General features: G+C 37.3%; 2 protein-coding genes across 2 annotated transcripts; one reads left to right on the forward strand and one right to left on the reverse strand.

Moving 5' to 3' along the window:
- Positions 1-280: 280 nt before the first annotated feature.
- Positions 281-2555, reverse strand: LOC131437470 (conserved oligomeric Golgi complex subunit 6). Its single transcript, XM_058606843.1, has 4 exons — positions 2181-2555; positions 1230-2123; positions 617-1168; positions 281-556 (listed from the first exon to the last, which is right to left on the reverse strand). Exons 1-4 carry the CDS (start codon positions 2367-2369, stop codon positions 326-328), a joined length of 1866 nt encoding a protein of 621 aa, XP_058462826.1. The 5' UTR covers positions 2370-2555; the 3' UTR covers positions 281-325.
- A 146-nt stretch (positions 2556-2701) lies between these two features.
- Positions 2702-3877, forward strand: LOC131437472 (uncharacterized). The gene is made up of 2 exons (XM_058606844.1): positions 2702-2828; positions 2889-3877. The coding sequence occupies exons 1-2, from the start codon at positions 2810-2812 to the stop codon at positions 3794-3796; spliced, it is 927 nt and encodes a 308-aa protein (XP_058462827.1). The 5' UTR covers positions 2702-2809; the 3' UTR covers positions 3797-3877.
- Positions 3878-15479: the final 11602 nt, after the last annotated feature.

Raw genomic sequence — 15479 nt, forward strand, 5'->3', positions numbered from 1 at the left:
TCACACTGGTTTTCGATGGCCTGGATAAATGGATGACGAGATTTTCCAGTATTAAGAGCGGTGAGAACGGATAGGGAGTCGGATAGAATCAAAATCCAGCAAAATTGTTAACGTTGCAATGGTAACAATGATTACAATGATACCACATAGGTCAAAGAAAAGTCTTGCTCTACGATTGCTTAGAGGTTTATGTTGAACTGTTAAGTGGCATGGCGTTTCAATATTGACTGCCACGTGCACTGACAAGTCGGAGACGGAAAGTCAAGAAAACAATGGACAATTGTGTGTGTAATGAATAATGTATTTCTAGAATCAACGCGTCTTTTCAGCCACACAGCATTTCGGCCACCTGTTCTGGACTCTTGGAAAAGACCCCTTCCGGTTCTCCGTATCCGCTGGCCGGATCGTGAATACGTTCGTAGATTTGCTTGTAGATGGCGACAATCACGTTGAAGGAACGCTTCTGCACCGTTGTCCGATGATTGCCGCTCAGTAGGAGATTGACCTGCGGAAGAAGCAAAATATCCGGCATTTCCAGGAAGCTATCCAATTTCGACTGAAAGGGAATCAATGTTTAGTATTAAAGTTTTGTTTTCTGAACGAAATTTTGATTTACCATAAAAATCTGCATATGGCGTTGTTCGATTTGCGAGTTACTGCTCTGCAAAACCGTATAGATCGGACCCAAGTTAAGGTTCGCCACCAACGAGGAAGCTTGCTCCGAAGTCAGGGTGTCAAGCTGGGCATCGGATTGGGCGTGCAACCGTTCCAACCGTTCTTCCATGTACTCGTAGCTTGTGAGCGCACTTTCAATTTGATACAGTGAATTCAACAGATAGACTGCCATGTCCGTGGTCGGGAGATGCGATGCGGACTCCTGAATGGATTGCAGCAAAGGATCAATCACGCAGGATACGATCTTAATGATGTCCGATTTGCTTCCTTCGACCATGCTGGCAACGGATAGGATTTCTTTCAGTAGATTCAAAAGTTTTCCAACACTTCGCGAGGGTACCAAATCGGTTTGCGGAGGCTCGAGGCCAAGTTTGTGTTCACTGGGACCGTGGAGAAACTGTTTTACTTGGTAGGTCAAAGAACTTAAGTAACAGGTTTCCGAATGCGCCTGCAGATCTGCAATACATTGTTCAAGCTGACCTCCTTTCACGACCTGTTGATGACAAGGAAAATGAATTCGTTTGATTGAGACTCCTAAATTTACGGAAACTTACACTGTTAATAATATTTTGATAGAAACGAATCAAATTGGAAATAGAATACAAAACAATCGTGTCTTTCTCGCCGTTAAGAATCATTTCCACTCGAACTCGCAGTGTGTGGCAAACTCCATCGGAAATATTGGTCATAGCTAGCTGAATCTGTTCGGTAATGTCTTTGTCGCACATTTTCACTAGCATCATAAGGTTTTCCTTTTCGACGGGTAAAATTTGATGAATATACGCAAACATATCGCCAATGTAACGCTTCGCATCGTGAGCCAACATCTCAATCGGTTTTACACTCGGTCCTCCCACCGTCAAAGCATCGATGAAACTTCTAACCACGAACGATCTCCGGGCGGTGGAATACTCATCGATGACGTATTTAAATAGAACCGGTCTATCCTGCAATCGGGCCATCGCCTGCGTTACCAGCTGGCCAATCTCATTGGTATCCAAATTTCTACAGTGACTTTGGGTCCACCGGTAGAGACGCTCGAGGGCGGCCTCCTGGTGTAGGGTCATTTCCTCCATGATATCCAAAGCCGCCGTCTGATAGCCACTCTGCAGCAAGGTCTTGCAGTCCGTATGAATCTGGTGCACATGATCGAGCACTTGGAAAAAGTCGGCAGTAATCGGATCGTCTCGATTAACACCGTACAGGGTCTGATGTTCGCTTACCGACAACTGAAAGCGAGCCAGAAACCCAGTGGCAATCCGTTGCTGCAGTAACAGTTTGCTATTTTCGGCTTGCAAAGAATTGGCCTCCCGGATAAGATCCTTCTGGTGCTCCTCGGTATTGTTTAGTTGGGTTTTCATACTTTCGACTGACGCACTGATGCTATCGATATCCGAACAAATGCTGTCCAGAGCTTCCTTGACCTGACGAAATTGCTCCAGAAAATTCTAATGAAAAATACATAAAGTCAGTATCTACAACACAATGAATTTGTGAATACTTACCTCATTGATGGCCAAACTGCGCCGTTCGATTTGACTGCGAAGGTTGCGGCGTGATTGCAACGTATTTTCCGTATAAAACTCTGACAAATCCGTCAGGGCATCCAGTGTCTCCCGGTCCGATTCGATTCGCGTTTCCAAAATCTTGTTTAGTCGTTTTTGGATGTAGTCATCTTTGTCCGATTCTTCCATTGTCTATATTTTTTCGCACTCGAAGCAATTACAAATTATAAACCAATATCCTACAATATTATAATATTTTTATCTGTTTGCAACGCTGCTGCAATACGGAAAAGGCTAGTATCTATTGAATAGATATATGCCATTAATATCCAGCTCATCAATATTTATTTTCCTTTCAAAATCTGATCAGCTGTGGAGATGGATTCTGCATAGTACGAACGTCACACCACAGGAAAAACAAAACCAAGGGGTCCACGTGCAGTGAAATTGTAGGGCTGCTTTTTGGCGCCGGAATTGTGAAAATATGAGAAAATTTTTTGTTCTCTCTGGAAAAAAATGGAGCAGCAGCACTTGGCAGTTGGTGTCGATAGCCAAGTCATTTAGGTTTTATCTTTGGTCAGGGACAGCTGGTACGTCGAAACCTTCTCCATCATCAATCCATTTAAAAAATGAACACATCCGATTTGGGTAAGAATTCAACCGCTTTCAACCGTTTTAGGTAATTTAAATTTTCAATTTTCCATTCAGAATCAGTGACTTCCGGAACCGAACCGGAGGATTTCCATGGAACTGAAACGATCTCCGACATCGAACGCAGTCTAGCTCAGCGAATGCTACTGCACGTCTACAGCACTGCCGGAATAGTCGCTGCCCGTCAGTTAAACTTTTGGGAAGATTTTCGCTCCAGCAATCCGGACGTCGAAATGCAAGCTCGTGAACTACGGGCAATGTTTTTCGAGGAAGTGCTCAATGACTTGGAACACTACGACGATCTGGCCTACGAGGTGGTACAGTATCTTAATCCGATCTTCAACCAGTATCAACGGGGCGTGCTGGAATTCGGTGATTTAGCAGAAGGCGAAGATTTCCTGTTGAACGTTCCACAGAGCGTCGCCGGTGGTGGACTTGCTTTTGAAGAAATGGTCAATTACGTTTCGGCACCGATCGTCACCAGTCATCAGCTGCCGATGGTTCCGCTAAATTTGGAGTTGGTTTCTGCTTCGAGCCGACCGCGACCATCATCCAGAGAGGATGAGCTGGCCAAGCAATTTGCTCGGTTGCTAAGTGAAATCGTATGGACTAAAGAAGAAGCTATTGAGAAACCGGTCCTGGGGCTTACGGAGCTTCGTGAGCGCACAATGGTTCTTACCAAAGCTGGAATATCTTTGAAGCATCTTCTGAAACCGGGAATGCAGGCACACACGCTACAGAGTCGACAATTCGAAACCGAGAAACCGACCGACGTTGATCAAGTGGTGCCCGTGTCTTCCGGCAAGAAAAGTGCAACGAAACGGTGGAGATCTTTCGATGATTCGGGATTGGGTCTTTCGCCCAGTAAGCGGTCCCTGCTGATGACTCCCGCTATCGCGAGCACTAGACCTCGAAAGCAGCACCAACTTCTGCGGCGGTTGGTGTCAGCACCGGCGGATTCGTAAGCTTTAAATATCGAAAAACTTTTAATTTGTTCCGGAAAAGTTATTTTATTCTCTACTTTGAATTCATTTGATTACATATTACACGCAGTGAGAACTTGTTTTATACGTTTTGTTCTGTTCCCTTTAAATAAAGTGTATTTTATTGTTTAAATGAAGTGAGTATATTATAGAAGTCCGAGGCCTTTAATTATCCCGAAATTGTGTCGGTTGTTCATCGTCACCTTCTGACCATGTTTTATTTGCGCTCGGTTGTTATAACAGATCAACCACGCCAAAGCCCAATAGTCCAGGACTTTGCGCTGTTTAATTTCCAGTCTACGATCCTTCCATAGTGTTTACATTAAACATCTATTTCTACTGACGCATTGGGAGCTAAAATCCACAGGCACGTTAGCAATCCAAAATCCACTGTTTCCAAATATTAATTTGAATATACGTACTTCGATATTCAAGACAGTGCGATAAAATATTTCTGCATGGTAAAAGTAATTTGAAAAACTTCAAATTTCTAAAACATTTGAGAAACAAGCCGATGTACTTTGGTTCCTCTTTAAATTAATATCGTGTTATCTGTTTTATGTTATGAAAATGTCCCAATATTGTAATCTGCTCTAGTTTTTTCCCAGCAGGTTAAGAGACGCGATAAATTTTAAATTTCCTTACCCGGTAAACGACAGGAAAGGAAACATGTTCGATGTGAGGTATGGTCACGATGGCAAATGGACAGGTGGCGAGATTTTTCGGTTGTCATTTTTTTTGTTTGGAAAACCAAGAAATATTTGATTGCAGTGATGAGATAAAAGTTTATTCATCAACAGACAGCTCACAAATTAAAATGGAAATCTTTGTGCCGATATTTGATGATCAACACTGGAATTCATTTATATTAAAATATGAAGCTATCATTTCAAATATTCAAGCAAGTCATAGCATCACGAAATTTTATTGTCAGACTTCGGCCACAGACTAACAGACAGGACACTCAAATTAGATTCTTCAATCATTTTAACGGTCTTTTCGAATATTCCTTTATTTGGGACAGTACTCACGTGTGTCATGATGGCGCCACGTTACCCTATCGAAAACATCCTGTCTGTCATCTAGACTGTGTTTATTTTTTTCATTTACCAACAGAGTTGCCATTCATACAGAATTACCTGTAATGTATTGATTTGTTTACGTCCATGCGAATTTCATGCAGGATACAGATTTAATACATATGGCCAAAACTATATACATAATTGTGCCTATTTCTCATCCTCCAACGCAAGACAAAATCGAACCCGTTTTGTTACAATATTTACTTGCTTCTGGTCTGCCGCCACTTAATTTTTGGTGAAAACTACCGACACAATAAAAAATAGTCTAGATGAACAACGTTGAGTCAAATAAATGGTTACCTTCCAACATCGCGAAAAAGTTAAATATATTATCAACGTAATCCAATAATTTATTGTGACGATTCATTTTCAAATATTTTGATGAAATCAGGCATCCCTGCAAGCAGCTGATCAGTGTTGACAAACGAGGGGAAACCAACTAGTAAAAAAACTTTTACATAACACAAGGGGTGTACAGATAGTAAATAGTTCGCGCAGTACAATATAGGTGGAGCTAGTGCATCACGAAAAATTATTTTTTATAAGAATTTACTCATACTGTCATGTCTGTTAGTCTGTGCTTCGGCCGCAGACAGAGTGAGATTGGAGGGAACTGAGCCGAGCTTGGCCAAAGTTAGTAATGCGCTTACAGTAAATCAAGAGGATTCTTAGCCATGCAAGGGTTCTGACTGCTATGAATCGGTTGCGAAGTCTGTTGAAACAGAAGATCAATTGGACCTAGATAAGTATATGGAATTGAAATTTAATTATTGTTCAAAAAATTTATATTAAATTTCGTCTTTGTATATTGTTTTGATCTACGAAGATATGAGAAATGAATGCTCATTGAATCATCCTATAATTTCTATAATTATAATCTGTTGGGATATTTTCTAACATAATTTCACTGCAGAAATTTCATATACATACATATTGGTCTTCTAACGACATGTAGATGGAGCTTTTGTACAAACGATGATGTTTTCGAATGAAGCTGTCAAAATACATAGGAATTTTTATTTATTTGTAGCTGAAATTCGAATAATCAAAGAATATTCTGTTGTGAATAGGGATAAAACATTAATTTCTATCAATTAGATTTTCAACCAATATTTGTAATATTCGGCTAGAGAATAAATCTAAGGTTTTTGCCTTCAGAATGACCTACAGATTGATAATATAGACTTTACTTGTTGACACCGCTCTGAAATAATTGGTCTGACCGTTTATCACAGACTAACAGACATGACAGTATGAGTAAATTCTTATAAAAATAATTTTTCGTGATACACTAGTTCCACCTATATTGTACTGCGCGAACTATTTACTATCTGTACACCCCTTGTGTTATGTAAAAGTTTTTTTACTAGTTGGTTTCCCCTCGTTTGTCAACACCGATCAGCTGCTTGCAGGGATGCCTGATTTCATCACAATATTTGAAAATGAATCGTCACAATAAATTATTGGATTACGTTGATAATATATTTAACTTTTTCGCGATGTTGGAAGGTAACCATCTATTTGACTCAACGTTGTTCATCTAGACTATTTTTTATTGTGTTGGTATATATCACCCGAAATTAAGTGGCGGCAGACCAGAAGCAAGTAAATATTGTATATATAGTTTTGGCAATATGTATTAAATCTGTATCCTGCATGAAATTCGCATGGACGTATACAAATCAATACATTACAGGTAATTCTGTATGAATGGCAACTCTGTTGGTAAATGAAAAAAATAAACAGTCTAGATGACAGACAAGATGTTTTTGATAGGGTAACGTGGCGCCATCATGACACATGTGAGTACTGTCCCAAACAAAGGAATATTCGAAATGACCGTTAAAATGATTGAAGAATCTAATTTGAGTGTCCTGTCTGTTAGTCTGTGCCGTAGGTTTGTTTGAGGAAAAATTACTATACTTGATTCTTATATTACTCTATGTGATATTTTGCTAAAATCATCGTTTTCTTGGTCCAAAAAGTAAAACATAGAAGGCGCGGAGTTTATTTGAGTTTTGCGTTTGAAAGCCAATAGATATTGTCGCTGCAGCACTAATTTGCAATTCGCTGGACAGTCCAGCGCAGCGACGTTGCCGAGCGACGTCAGTTGAACTGCCATTTCCTATACATCAACTGATAGAATCATGTTACTTTACATATATTTTGTTGTCTTGCTTATGAACCACGTGCTTCAACATAAATCTCCTTTGATTTTTCATTAGGGCGTATAAGCAAGTGACAGTTTCTCTTTAATCACTCCCTTTTTCGATTATTGTGATGTGATCAAAAAGATTTTCTTTGATTTCACTTCTCCGTTTGAAAGTCGAAAGTTTCGGGTATCATTTTATGCAAAGAGTTGAGTGATAAACGTGAAAACCGCTGGGTAATTAATAAACGAGAAAGTAAACAAAAAGAAACTGTCACTTGCTTATACGCCCTAATGAAAAATCAACCGAGAAATGTATACATTGTCTTGCCTCCACATAACGATGGAATATCACTTTCTGTATGCGCTTTAAGTTGATAATGTATGATTAGGAATCAATGGGTTTGACACTGAACATTATAAGGGAGTGAATTTTCGTACAATTATGAGTGATCAATACATCGCATGACAGTCTACATACCATTGGTGCACAGTGAACGAGAGACTTCGCTTCAGATTTGTTTCTGCATGCACAATCCCGCTTGTGAGGAATTCTGGCAACCGTCAGAAGGCTGGCTGCATTCCGGCTGCTGTCAAAATTGTCCAGGCGAAATTGCGTCATTATCTCGCCGTACGTGTCTTGTTTATTTCCCTCCTCTTTCTTTTTTTGTAAAAAACAAATCTTGATACGAGGTAAATGAGATTGAAATATGGGTATGTTTGGTAGTGAGAAAGCAATGTTATTTCTAATAACATTTTCCATGATTAGTACTTTTAGTTAAAAAATAAAACCAAGACGCTTAAAATGTAGAACCGATTCAAAGCGGTTCTGCTAATCTTGTATGGCAAGAATCCGACAGAAAAGAACCGTTAATAACCGCTAGGCGAAATTCTCTGTCGGAAACGGTTGTGGCATTGTTGCCAGACTTTGGCCGGATTTCTGGTAGAATTCCGGCAAAAATGGCTGGCAGACATAGCCAGCCGCCTGGGGGGAATCTGCCCGCCGCGTACAAGTGGGATAAGTACAGATATTTTATACAGAGCAATACAGATTGTCTATGAAAATATCTGGCATCTCTTCCTTGCACACATAAAATTTCTTTTTCGATGTTCAGTAGACCTATTTAACGATTATGTATTGTAAAACATTATTTTTACTAGATGATCTGTAAAATCAATCTAATTCACAGTCATCTGTAAAAAAACGAATTTCTGTAAATCCTTTAGCAATATTACGGAACATTAACCTTTGTTGTACTGAAATGGTCTGTTAACATTGAAGTGTCATTGCTTTTACCCAATTCAGTACAAAATTTGCCAATTTTCAGTGAATTAATTTATAATAATAAATTTGGCACATTTCACTCCGTTGCAAAATAAAATGTGTTCTGCAAATAGCAGAAACTTTACGTCTGCTTAGGGCATATTCAGTAGTGTTTTAGTTCTAGATGCATAATTTATGCCAGTTACAAAATTTAAATCTGGAATTTATAACAAGAAAAACTGGCAGCCCCAGCAGTGTTTTACTCGTGTTTCAAATACACAAAAAATAGAACGGCATCGTAGACCAGTTTTAAATTTGACAGAAGAACTGGTCGAATAATTAAAACTAGAACGGCTTGCTGGGGATACGTTTGTTCCAGTTTCTGTTCTATTTTAGATCTTCCATATAGAACTTCCAGCTGCTGAATTTGCTCTCAGTGTTTCAAATTGAACGGTCGAGTTTAGCATTCAGTAGTTCAATTTGAACTGCTTTACACTGATGAGTCAAAGACGAAACGTAAAAAAATGTTAATAATAAATAACTTCAGTAAACATTACTGATTCTTTCGGTGTGAAACATATCTGTCAAATTTTAAAAAACTTTAAAAGAAAAACTTAGTCTTACATTGAGGAAATTGTTCATGAAATGCTAAATTCGTTGTAATTTCCTTAGCAAGTTTTTCAGTGTATCTTTTTTTACGGCTGCCTAAAGTTAATATTTTTATTTTTTTTATCAAAATGGCCAGCGATCACATACATTATATTGTATTGTAATTATTTAGCATAAATCAGCTGTTTTTCAAGGAAAGGTGAATCTAACATTAACAGCAAATGGAGAAAAACATCGATGAATGTTTCGACTTTGGTTTCAAATCGTATTTAGAAATTATCGTATATTCTCGAATCAATTATGATTAGTCGATGAATTGTTAGTTTATCTTCAAAAAGCATGAAAATTTCACCACTTTCCTTCTATATCCACTGAATAAATAAACATAAAAGGAGTTTCGCCCTTTTTCGATTTGTTTACTTTTATGCTTCCTGTGTGAATTATAAAGATACTCTCTTGTGCATCTTTCATGAAATTGGCTGGTTTTCGCGACTAAGACAAATCTGCGAGTAATTTTATTTTCTCCTTTACTCTTTCTAGTAGTAAAAGCACAGACTAACAGACAGGACACTCAAATTAGATTCTTCAATCATTTTAACGGTCATTTCGAATATTCCTTTATTTGGGACAGTACTCACATGTGTCATGATGGCGCCACGTTACCCTATCAAAAACAGCCTGTCTGTCATCTATACTGTGTTTATTTTTTTCATTTACCAACAGAGTTGCCATTCATGCAGAATTACCTGTAATGTATTGATTTGTATACGTCCATGCGAATTTCATGCAGGATACAGATTTAATACATATTGCCAAAACTATATACAGAATTATGCCTACTTCTCATCCTCCAACCCAATACAAAATCGAACCCGTTTTGTTACAATATTTACTTGCTTCTGGTCTGCCGCCACTTAATTTCGGGTGAAAACTACCAACACAATAAAAAATAGTCTAGATGAACAACGTTGAGTCAAATAAATGGTTACCTTCCAACATCGCGAAAAAGTTAAATATATTATCAACCTAATCCAATAATTTATTGTGACGATTCATTTTCAAAAATTTTGATGAAATCAGGCATCCCTGTAAGCAGCTGATCGGTGTTGACAAACGAGGGGAAACCAACTAGTAAAAAAACTTTTACGTAACACAAGGGGTGTACCGATAGTAAATAGTTCGCGCAGTACAATATAGGTGGAACTAGTGCATCACGAAAAATTATTTTTATAAGAATTTACTCATACTGTCATGTCTGTTAGTCTGTGGTAAAAGGTTCGGAAACCATCTAAAATAAAGATAAAAATTAGTTTCGCCTTTCCTTACTAGCAATTGAAGTATCGCCCTGTTTGTTGGCATGGAACACGGAGGGTGAAACAAATGACAGTTTCGCCCTTTATAGTTCTTTGTATTACTGTATTGGGCAAAATTGTAGGGTTTAGAAGCATTTATTGGTAGGAGAGAGACACTCGATTAGTTTACTTTTGTAAGATTCATCCATCTTTGAAAAACAGCTGAAATCATTATTGAAGAGTACACACTTAAATTTTATTGCTGAATCTCGGCAAAAAATGCCGAGATTTGCACAGCCGAGTGCTCGATAATCGTTTCGACAAAATGTATTTTTAAGAAGAATCTCGACAATCTTAAATTTATCAACTGTCAATTATTGCCGAAATTGTCAGCAGAAATTTTACTGTTAGTTCGGCAAAAGCGATCAGGATTAAATCATGATTTGCCGCGTCATCAGCAACCGAACGTGAAATGGATTTTTCTTTATTATTGTATGAAAAAAGAAGTCACAAAAGCAAAGCCTGGAGAAAGAGGGTGTTTTATTATATTCATTTGAATCTACACACTTAAAACCATTTCTTGAGCTCGGCATAATAAAATGCCGAAACTGATCAGCAACACCTAAATTTGCTGATTGCTCAGTAATCAATACGCATGTTTCTGAACTTCGTTAAATGCATTCACTGATATTTCGGTAAAATGCTTCACTTTGCCGAAATTTGGCATAATTGCTTGCTGAATTTATCAGTAAACAACAGATATACCGACATCAGTAGAGACGTTTGCCGAGATTTCGGAATATGCGCTAGCTGTTACCGAGATTCAGCACGACAGCTGTCATTTATTGCCGCGTTACATTTTCGCTTCGCATTGCGCGATTATTTTCTGATGAAATTCTCGAGTGAAAAAATGGATAATCTTCGAAGAAACGTGGAACCACTTGCAAGTAAAAATATTGAATAAATATAGTGACATGTTTCGCTTTATAAAAAGCGACTTTATCAGATCACATTATAAGGGAAAACACCCAACACGGGGCTCAAATAGTCCTCGAGACAAAACTTTGCAGGATATGCGAAAAAATAACCCAATGCATGGACAAATTCAATAGATCAAAGTAAGTTTATTTTTTGAACAATACCGTATATGCATCATTAAATATTGAAAATTTTTGTATATTTATTTTTATTTTCATATTTCCAGCTCGACTCAAGGTGGCCGCATCCGGAAACGCCGCTTTTTATTATACTACATGTTTTAAGGTAGAGGCTTTAAGCACTACTGGCAACAAATTTGTAAGCCTCCTTTAAGTGTTAATAAAATGAATTTTTGATCCTGAATGGTGTGTTTATAATATTTAGAAATTACAAACAAAATTAATTGACTAGATTTTTAATTACTGATGATTCGGTAATTTGTTTTTTTTTTTTTCATTTTTTCGTTTTATTGGATTGCCGTATATTCAGCGAACGTTTCACTGAGCAAACAGTAAATCTTATGCTGGCGATTTCGGCAATATTTGACGTTTGTCAAATTTGAGGGTGCCGAGACGCTCAGTTATTTCATTTTTGCCGAGATGATTGCTGATTACTCGGTTGTGCGAATCTCGGCATTTTTTTGCCGAGACTCAGCTAAAAAATTTAAGTGTGTAGCCTACAAAAAAGAAAACATCACGCCTAAAGTCAATATTCTCTAGTGCTCCCCGACGCCTCTACCTGGAAATAAGCAGATATAAATAATTATATTTGCGAAGCAGAACGTTTTCTTATTTCACTTATCTTGTCACGAAAAATTAAATAATCTGTTTTCCATCTTCCAATTCATATGTTTTCCAATTCCACGAGCAATGGCTTTAGGTGGAAAGTGCCTAGCCGAGTTTCAGTAAAAGCTAACTCGACAGTTCGAAATCTCGGCAAACAGATTTGCTGATTTCGGTATATTTGTTATTTACTGACAAGTTCAGCATAATATTTTGCCAAACATCGGCAAAATTACGCGCTTTACTGATAAATCAGCATATTACTTTAACGAATTTCAGAAAAGAGCATGTGGATTACTGAACAATCAGACAAAATGTTGTGTTGCCGATCTACTTTGGCATTACAAAATGCCGAGCTCGAGAATCAGTTTTTAGTGTGTAAGTATTTAATCCAGTAATCATGAATCAGTCAACTTGTTGTACCAAGAATATTGCATAAACATTTTTTTTAATTTATGTGTTCCCTAAATTTCACGGGTTTCAGTAAAATTTACCGAAAAACAGTAAAAATCACGACGTTTCTTTATTTGAATGATGAATGATGAACAAGTCATTATAATTGTGACAGGAATATGTTCAGGGCAACCCCATCGATCGGTCAACAAGTAGAACTTTTACTGAACTGATTACTGAATGTTCAGATGTTTGAAAGTCAGTAAAATTTTACCGACATCCGTAAATAAAATTTGGTGTGTGGCTAAAATGCGCCGTAATTTCCGATTTTCAAAAATGTGGTACCATTGGAAAGGGTATTCAAAACATTACAAAATAGCATATCGGTTTCCAATATAACCTTGCATTTATTTTTTGTTAATCGCGATTGTTCTCGAAAACATTCATTGGGATGGACCAATACGTTATGAATTAAATACAATCAAAACGTTTAGCATTTAGAGTTTCTGACAGGATTTGTAGCAGATTGACCCAAACCCTAACCAAACTCGTCCATTAGTATAGAATCTGCTGCTAATGTAGGCCATTCTGGCGACGTCAAACCGCAGTGGCGTAGTGAGGGTGAGACGAATGAGGAGATCGCCTCGGGCGCCACCATCCAGGGGCGCACTAAACATGATGGAATCGGTGAAATTTTTTTGCGCGATTAGCTTATTAAAAAAAATAATTTCCTGCGAATTCTTCTGGGAAAATTATTCAATTTAGATTAAGTTTGATAATAGTATTGTATGTTTTCATAAATCCAACAGCCAAAAAGCTGTTCACTACGGTAATCCATGTGCTAAACTGGACAAGGAGACAACTACACCAAAGGACAACGGTGCTTCCTTCACACCAACCCCAAGCAACCCCAGTACTCCTGTGACAGTCACCAACAACAGTGAAGTATCACCTTCAACGAAACCATCAGCATTTCCAGCTGCAGTTAATAACTTACCCTCCAACCAACCAGCAACAGCAACCAATGTACAACAAGGCGCATCTACAGCAACTATCAACGAGCCCAAGACTACGATCAACCAGGAAAACGAAAAAAAAAACGGAAATCACACACAACACCGACGATGAAGCAATGGATGATGAGATAAGCCGCGGACGAAGTGACCCCCGATCTTCGTTGGATGGAAATGGAAACTCATCTCCCCCTAGAAAAAGGGTGACAACGAGATCTAATAGTAAAAAAAAAATTTCAAGTGATAAAAATGTAAGCCAATCGGCCACGTAAAGCTTTCACGCAAAAAGGCCAGAATAAAAATTTTATTAAAAAAAAACTATGAGACAACACACGATATTTTTAAAAACAGTTTGGAATCATTTCGACGTTTAAAATTTTTTGGATCGTTTTTAATTACCTTTCGTTTTAAATTTAAAATTTTGCTGTGCAGTTAATTTGAAAACTTGAAAAAAAAAAAACAAAACAAAAGAATTGTTACTATTTAGGCATTAGCCCTTCTAAAAACAAAATGCAGAACCAGAGATGCCATTTATACATTACATCTGTATTGTATAGATTTTTGAGTTCGCATACTGATCCGATAAATCCGAATTACAGATTTTATACAGATTTTCTAAATTTAATACAGATTTGTAAAGGTTCATAAAAAGTGTGAAGTAAAAAGTTAGACTTTTCTCTCTGAGTATCTGTTAGTATTTGATTGCAGTATTTCTTTAAAAGTTTATTGATCAACGGTCAAATCACATGTTAAAATGGAAATATGTGCAAATATTTGATGATGAACACTGATAAACAATTAAATTAAAATTTTAAACCAATTTGAACTGATTCATTTTATTAGTGTAAACAGATAGAGCAGATACATATTTTCTATGAAAATATTTGGCATCTCTGTGCACAGCCGAAGAAACACACACATTTAAGGGAGAGTAGGGTCTAAACGATGAAAAAATCATCATTTTTGCGAATTTTTTCCAGAATTATCGTTCAATAAAATAAATTCAAATGTTTTGCATGATAAAAAGCATCATTCGAACAACATTTTGTAACATGGAAAAGTATTGAGAAATAAGTCGGTGAAGAGATATTTTTGAGGAAGCCTCTTAAAAATCATGATTTGCGGTGTCCACTGTATCTCAGCGCAGACTAATCTGAAGTGAACAAATGAACGCAGCATAGTTAGAGAAGAAGTTTTTCTAGACCCCAACGTTTCTGTTTGATTTTTTAATTTTTTTCTAAATTTTTGGTGGTTGTTCAAAGTGAAAACTACGATTTTTTACGAAAAAATCCGCCATTTTGTAGCGGTTAAACCTCCCCGAAGTAACAAACAACGAAAAGAAAAACGTTGGGGTCTGGTTTTTTATATGTAGAAAGTGTGTGCAAAATTTGAAAAAAATTGGTGCAGTAGTTTTTGAATGACGATGGACACGGACTTTCAAAACCTGCTTTCGAGAAAAATGCGTTTAAAGGTTTTTGTCTATAAAATTCAAGGAAACAAGTTACTCCAGGAAGTCCGTAGGGTTTACCAGGTCATCATGCTCATTTTTTCCATATACTCGTGAACCATAGATTTTGATTTTTCAACATTTCTGCCATCTACTCTGACTTTTTCGTAGTACATAATGAAACGTCGGAAATCTACTGTGTTAGCACTTGGAATTCCGAGCTACCTCACTTCCAACGCGAAAAGTATACAATGTAACTCCCATTTAACTGCTATGATTCATATCTGCTGTAAACTGTCCTCTCGCTATTAATTTAAATATACGAGAGATCATGGTGTTAGCTGATTACATCAAAACAAACAAAATATTAAGTGTACCATAAAATCTCAATATAAACAAATGAGCTAACGAATCGAAAGGTTCTAACGGTTTGACATTTGTGTTATAAATGTGATGATGGGAACTCAACAGTGCAATCAGTTTATCACCATTGTTGCCAGTTTCATGGAGGACCGTAGATGTGCGCCAAAAAAGTTCGTGACTGTCGTATCTGGAAATTCGTTTGTGATTAAACTAATATCACGGATACCAAAAAAAACTTGTTGATGATAATTTGAAGAAGGACAACAATTTTTTTTAAAACATAATGAGAAAAC

This window comes from Malaya genurostris, chromosome 3 (genome assembly GCF_030247185.1).
Source record: "Malaya genurostris strain Urasoe2022 chromosome 3, Malgen_1.1, whole genome shotgun sequence".
NCBI lineage: Eukaryota > Metazoa > Arthropoda > Insecta > Diptera > Culicidae > Malaya > Malaya genurostris.

Excerpts from the sequence above, each read along its gene's own strand:
- LOC131437470 (XM_058606843.1), bottom strand. The coding sequence starts at position 2,369 with ATGGAAGAATCGGACAAAGATGACTACATCCAAAAACGACTAAACAAG. Across the intron at positions 1,169-1,229 it reads ATCAAAATATTATTAACAGT|GTCGTGAAAGGAGGTCAGCT; the intron begins GTAAGTTTCCGT and ends TGTCATCAACAG. Across the intron at positions 557-616 it reads GCCATATGCAGATTTTTATG|TCGAAATTGGATAGCTTCCT; the intron begins GTAAATCAAAAT and ends ATTCCCTTTCAG.